The following is a 7,044-nucleotide window of genomic DNA, read 5'->3' as shown; positions in this document are numbered from 1 at the left end:
TCAAACTTGGGACACTGGTAGAATGTGTCATAATATAAAACATCTTTTACTCTTAGTGTTGTTGAGAAAAGTTTATATTTTTAAAGTTATTTCGTGTTAAAATTGTCGTATTTCGGTAATTTCAACCAATCACTGACGTCTATTGAGGTGAAAACAATTACTGCTGTGGATTGTCAACAACACGTTGTGGCGGTGTAATGGGATCTTTTCCCTTGAATAAAATTAGGGTTTTAGCGTTATGAGTATTTTTGCCAAATTTGGTGATAATCTGTTCAATACACAGTCACAAATTTTTCACCAAATTTGGCAAGAATACTCATAACCCTAACCCTAAAACCAGTACAAACGCACGCACGATGTCATAAATAACAGTACCGCCGATAGTTGTTGTTGACAAACAACGGCACTAATTTTATCCAAGGGAAAAGATCCCATTACACCGCCACAACGTGTTGTTGACAATCCACAGCAGTAATTGTTTTCACCTTAATAGACGTCAGTGATTGGTTGAAATTACCGAAATACGACAACTTTTAACATGAAATAACTTCGAATATAAAATGTTTTCTCTGTTCTATAAGACAAAATATACAAGTATACGAAGTTTTAAAGTGTTTCGGCAGAAAACACTAAATAAAAAATGGTGTCCGCCAAATCAGAAAGATCCTAATGTGTTCCTATATATATTTTTAAGACAGCAGCATATGGTATGTGATTTGACTGCTATTTCTAGCAGGTCACGTGACCACATAAAGGCTCATCTGTGCCCAAGTATTTCAAGCAATCATCAAGTTGCAGCTGTTTGGAGGAACGTCAATTAATCCGTTCCAAAACATTTTCTTTTAAAGAAAGAAAGCCCGCTGGAAAAAAAAAAAGTAGTTTTTTTTAGATGATCTGAGGAGCCAAAAGCAGTGGTAAACAAACTCCAGGTGGGCTTGGTTGGTGACCGCAATTTTTCACAATCTCATATCTGTTTTCTCATAATTCCGAAACTGCATGCCAATGGAAGAAACTGACATTTCTTGCAAGTGAGTTGGCAGGAATAGTTAAGTAGCAGAATTTAAAAAAAAAAAAATGCATCGATATTTCTGATTTTAAATGTCAGCGATGTTCGCTTTTGTCATCGTTTCTGGATCATAAAACAGTTTAACAGTATAGTATTCGGTTAAATTCCCAGGGTTTTAAGGAGCGTGGAATCACTTATTCGCCAATATATTTTCCAGGACCACACTGATCCCGAGAAGTAACGCTTGTCAAGGCTCCATCTTTCGGTTAAAAGCATGTAACCACCCAAGCCAGTGTAGGGGGAATGCAATGTGGTGGAAGTGAACTATTTCGGCAGATGAACTTATTGAATTAACGGCGAATGTCATTTGATGTTAAGCGGATGAACGGAAAACAGACTATTAACGAACCACTGTTTTCATCTGCAGTCGTGGCGTGCACGGATGAAATATTTCAGTTAGCGAAAGAGAAATGTGACTAAAACCCAGGTCAGACATTCGTGCCTCATCGCTGGATGTCTGTTATGAAAGAGTTACATTTATTCGAGCAAGTCGCCCGACCTGGATGGATACACACAGCAGCTTCCACTGAAAACAGACAATTAATTCTTTCAAACATATGAGTGATGACCAATTACTAAAGGGCGATAATTCAAAAGTTTATTCAACAAAGTTTGTTACGAGGTGGCGCTGTCAACCGTACAAAAGCACCAATCAGATATTTAAATGTTGTTGAGGCGTCAGATTTGAATGTTTTCCAGTTTATCATGATTTATTAAATGGTGAGTTTACCTTATTTAACTTTATAATGTTATCGAACCTATTTACAAAATCAGAATAAATTTTCATGAAATAGTATCTTCATTTCATATTGTAATCCGATAACTTATTTTCTTTGTTGCTGATTCTTTTGTAGTCATGTAATTAAAAAAAAAAAAACGATGAATGGCAAGCCGTCGATGACTTGAATTATTTCGCTATAAGTACTTTTTGTTCTTATTAATTAAACATTTAATGTTTACTACGTTCAGAATATTCGTTCTCTATTCGAATAAATTATTCTCTATCCCTACACTATTCTTAAATAATACTCGATTGTTTGAATTAATGATCATGTTATATTTGAAAACATTTTACTAAAGTTATCAAGTATTGTTTCATAATCGTTTTTTTTTGTCAATTATTCTTTTCAAATATTTTGAATATTTCAAATTTATTTATTGATGTCTACCTGTTAAGGTCAAGTCAACCTGTATTTCTCGTCTAATATTGAACTATGGAAATTTTAGCAACAGTTTTTTTAAAGATTTGACTTCGTTATTTTGAACATTTTAATTGACATTTTCATGTATCTAAGAATATATTATGAACTTCCATATAAAGTACACTCTAAACCTATATTTACGTTGCTTTTCGAAACTATCCAATCGTGTAACTGTTAAAGTTCGGTCTATTTGTATAAATGTCAAAGTAAATTCAGGTCGTATGGAAATTATTCTTGGTATCAGACATGGAATATCAAAATAAACGTTTTTATATATATATATATATATATATATATATATATATAACGAATACTCGCCGAGCACTTATTAGCCTAATTCTTATGGGAGATAAGCTACATTTTGTCTCATAAGTAATTATTTCGGTAAATTTTCAGATTAACACCATCACGATTTTCACTAGGGTGTTAGGTTTAGGGTTACGGTTAGGGACGGAATTCTCTAACCCTGACTCTAACACCGTAACCCTAACCCTAACTCTAACTCTAACCCTGACCCTAGACCCCTAACCCTAACACCCTAGTGAAAATCGTGCGGGTGTTAATCTGAAAATTTACCATTTTTTTCTTTATTTTGGTAGAGACGGACTATATGTAATCTGAACCTTCCCCCCCCCCTTATTTATTAATTTTTTTACGGAATCCTACGTTTTAGGGTATGGAGATTCCGATTCTGAAAAAAAATTATTTGAAAAATTTCACCCCCCTCCCACCAAGCAGACTATTTACATGCTAGAAATAACAGCCAAATCTCACAAAACTAGTGTTAGGGTTAGGGTTTGGTTTACCCTGTGGATCTATATAAAAACCGGGGGTGGGGGGAATCGAAATTTTGAAATTGAGATTTTTGAAAAAATTTTTTTCAGAATCGGAATCTCCATAGCCTAAAACGTGGGATTCCGTAAAAAAAAAAAAAAAAAAAGTGGGGAAAGGTTCAGATTACATATAGTCCATCTGGACCAAAAAAGTTTATCCTTATTCCAAATTGGTGCAAGTCATGTAGTTCTTGGGAAGGGAAGGGAAGATTGGGAAAAGTGTTTAGTGTGGGTTCTAGGAGTTGAGATACTAAGAATTTGCTCCATTCTCACCTTAAATTTAAGGCTTCTTAATTTGCACCACCCAATCACAATCAACAAGCGTTTAATTTATAGACAACAATAGGCGAATTCATTACTATGGTACACAACATTTGTAGATGTAAAATTAGCTAGATAATCTGCTTGATGTTGCACATACTCTTCTGGTACTTTTTTCTTAGAGCTTATATAATTTGCATATAAATATCTTTCAGTGTACGTGTTCTTTAGTATGTCGTCTTCAGCATGTCTAGTCAGTAAGCTTTGAACATGTTTGGATCATGTCATTTATTTTAACTATTTTCGAAATATTTGAAGCTTTTCTGTCAAGGGAGCCTTTACACATTCATTCACCTTGATAGAGATAGCAGACAAAATTCAAAAAACTAGAAAGAGAAGGAAATGTTGATTAATGTAGCCCTAGCTACACTGAAAAGTTAGATGAGATGGTTACAGTTGAACCCCTTTGATCATGGGTCTAATGGATTAGAGCTGATTTGGGAGAGAACTTTGTGAAGAATCCTCCAAACACTATGTAATCCCACCACACATTTTGATGTACCAGTGTATAAATCATTGTGAACAGCCGAAAGAAATTTGGTTGTGCTACAAATAGTGTTGATAGATTTTTGTTGATTTCAACTTTCTAGAAGCATTGAACAGTAATTGATGATGCATTTGGTTTTTGCCATTTCAAATATCCGAGAAAACGTTAAAAAAAAAAAAAACAGGTGTTAATTTTTGTTACCATCAATTGTCTTGGTCCCTCTCTTGTTGTAAATGACAGATGAGGGTTCCACAGTTTCTTGCTGAACACCCTGCATAGATGATTCATTTTTATAGTGATCAAAGGTTTGCGCTATACATTACCTTCCTCTCTCAAATTGACATGGCCTGTACGATTAAAAGTGCAACATAGGCGCAGGAGTGGCTGTGTGGTAAGTAACTTGCTTACCAACCACATGGTTCCGGGTTCAGTCCCACTGCGTGGCACCTTGGGCAAGTGTCTTCTACTATAGCCTCAGGCCGACCAAAGCCTTGTGAGTGGATTTGGTAGACGGAAACTGAAAGAAGCCTGTCGTATATATATATATGTATGTGTGTCTGTGTTTGTCCCCCTAGCATTGCTTGACAACCGATGCTGGTTTGTTTACGTCCCCATAACTTAGCGGTTCGGCAAGAAGAGACCGATAGAATAAGTACTAGGCTTACAAAGAATAAGTCATGGGGTCGATTCTCTCGACTAAAGGCAGTGCTCCAGCATGGCCGCAGTCAAAATGACTGAAACAAGTAAAAGAGTATGAAATGAAGTGTTTTGCTCAAGAACACAATGCACTTCCTTGTCTAGAAATCAAAATAATGATCTCACAATCATGAGGGCAACTCCCTAACTACTAGGCCATGTGCATTCTAGTATCTATGGGATGATAAAATAATGAAAGGAAATTTGTATTGCCGTGTAAATTATAAATATCTCATTAATGTGTTATTCTTCATTATTTTTCTATGTTAATATTTACATTTTACTTTTCTTTAGATTCTTGACACACATTAGCTAGAAAGTAAATCTCAGAACAAGCCACTGAATATGACGAATAATACAGGGGTAAAAGTAGTTGTTCGTGTTCGACCATTATCTTCAAAAGAAAATCAGGATTCAATTAGGACTGTGGTCGAGCCCATAAATGACCATATCCTGGTATTTGATCCTGCCGATGACAGATGTGAAATAAATGGTATGTCAACTTCGAAATTTGTGCGAGGAGATATTACAAGACGACGGAACAAAAACTTAAGTTTTGCATTTGATCATGTGTTTGGTCCAGAGAGTTTGAATGTTGAAATATACGAACACACAAGTAAAGTAATACTTGATGGATTACTTAATGGTTACAATTGTTCAGGTAAGTTGGTTTCTTTTTCTGTTTTCTCAAAGGTGAGAATAAGCTGTTAAAGTTATTGGACATCGTCATCATTTAATGTCTGTTTTCCATGCTGGCATGAGTTGGATGGTCTGATCAGAGCTGGTGAGCTGCTACTAGGTGTGGTTTTTACAGCTGGATGCCCTTCCTAATACCAACCACTTAACAGTGTGAGTTGGGTGCTTTTAATGTAGCACTGGCACGAGTGCTTTCACATGGCACCTGCATGTGTAATTTTTATGTGGCATTGGCTCAGGGTTTCTGCAGTGGCCTTAACACCAGTGGGAGAGGCCTTAACATTTCCGCTGTGGAGTACGGATTTTCTTGAGTACAGCAAAGTACCAGGCATCTTGGTCCTTTGTCATCTTGTCTGAAAGGTTCAGCATTGATTTATTTGACTTTGCATCAGTCTCAACAAAAATATTTAAAAGAATAAAAATTAAAAAACACCTAAAAGTCAATACTGGAGTAGAAAAACTAACCAAATACCTGTGAAGATATGTTCAAACCAGTTATTAAAACTGATATGAACTGATGAATCTTTAAAAATGTTGTTTTATGTTATGCTGTTTTTTCTTTAATTAAGTTGCATGTCTTGGGACCAATTGCCAAGATAAGTTGAAGTATGCCTGGTTTTATATATCTACATTATATATATATATATATATATACACGCACACACACACACACACATATATTATCTATCTATTTATATATATATATATATACACACACACATATTATCTATCTATCTATCTATATATATATATATGGAGCTCCTCTATGCTGATGAACTTGCTCTAATTGCTGAGTCACTATCAGAACTAGAGGAAAAGTTTAAGGTGTGGAAGCAGGGACTAGAATTGAAGGGCCTTAGAGTCAACCAAGCTAAAACCAAAGCCTTAATAAGTTGAAAGTCAGACAAGCCACAAATCCCTTCAGGTAGATGGCCCTGCTCAATCTGTAGAAAAGGTGTAGGTAGAAACTCCATAAGATGTACCCAGTGTAACCTATGGACACATAAGAGGTGCAGCAATATCAAAGGAAGGCTAACTAGGAAGATAGTTTTTGTATGTGGCAAAAGCTCAGGAGCAATAAACACTGAAAATGTGCAGAGAACAGCTTCTGTCACATTCCAGGGAGAAAAACTACAAGTAGTTGATAGCTTCCGTTACCTAGGTGACCAGGTCAGTAGCGGGTGTGGATGCTATGAAAGTGTAGCTGCTAGAATAAGAATTGCCTGGGCATAGTTCAGAGAGCCCCAACCTTTGCTGGTGACAAAGGGCTTCTCGCTCAGAGTAAAAGGTAGACTGTATGACTCATGTATGAATAGCCATGCTACATGGTAGTGAAACATGGGCCGTGATTGCTGAGGGCATGTGTAAACTTGCAAGGAATGAAGCCAGTATGCTCCACTGAATGTGTAATGTCAGTGTCCATACACGACAGACTTAAGAAGCATCATATGTGGTGTGCAAGAGAGACGACTGCACTGGTATGGTCATGTGTTGCGAATAGATGAGGACAGCTGTGTGAAAAAATGTCACACCCTAGCAGTTGAGGGAATCTATGGAAGAGATAGACCCAGGAAGACATGGGATGAGGTGATGAAGCACGACTTTTGAACATTGGGCCTCACCGAGGCAATAACTACTGACCGAAACCTTTGGAAATATGTTGTGCTTGAGAAGAACCGACAAGCCAAGTGAGGCCATAACCTGTGCCCTATGCAATTGGTGTATAGCCAGCTCACCTATGAG

The 7,044-nt window shown here is 36.6% G+C and overlaps 1 protein-coding gene across 6 annotated transcripts in view; it reads left to right on the top strand.

The window, feature by feature from the left end:
• The first annotated feature begins 765 nt into the window (after positions 1–765).
• LOC106874568 (kinesin-like protein KIF18A) overlaps positions 766–7,044 on the top strand; it is a 54,370-nt gene continuing 48,091 nt past the window's right edge. For 4 of the 6 annotated variants that reach the window (XR_016242335.1, XR_016242334.1, XR_016242333.1 and 1 more), the window contains exons 1-2: positions 783–1,786; positions 4,900–5,266. Coding sequence is in view for 2 of the 6 variants with exons in the window: in XM_014922343.3 (XP_014777829.1) it covers positions 4,951–5,266 (316 nt within the window). In the remaining 4 variants the exon portion in view is untranslated. Of the gene's footprint in view, positions 1,787–1,952; positions 1,988–4,899; positions 5,267–7,044 lie in introns of those variants that run through there. The other 2 variants (XM_014922343.3, XM_014922345.3) reach the window with 2 other exon arrangements.

Source organism: Octopus bimaculoides, chromosome 6 (genome assembly GCF_046866305.1).
Source record: "Octopus bimaculoides isolate indiv1 chromosome 6, ASM4686630v1, whole genome shotgun sequence".
NCBI lineage: Eukaryota > Metazoa > Mollusca > Cephalopoda > Octopoda > Octopodidae > Octopus > Octopus bimaculoides.
Note: the sequence above shows the minus strand (reverse complement) of the source record. Positions and strands in the feature narration are given on the sequence as shown.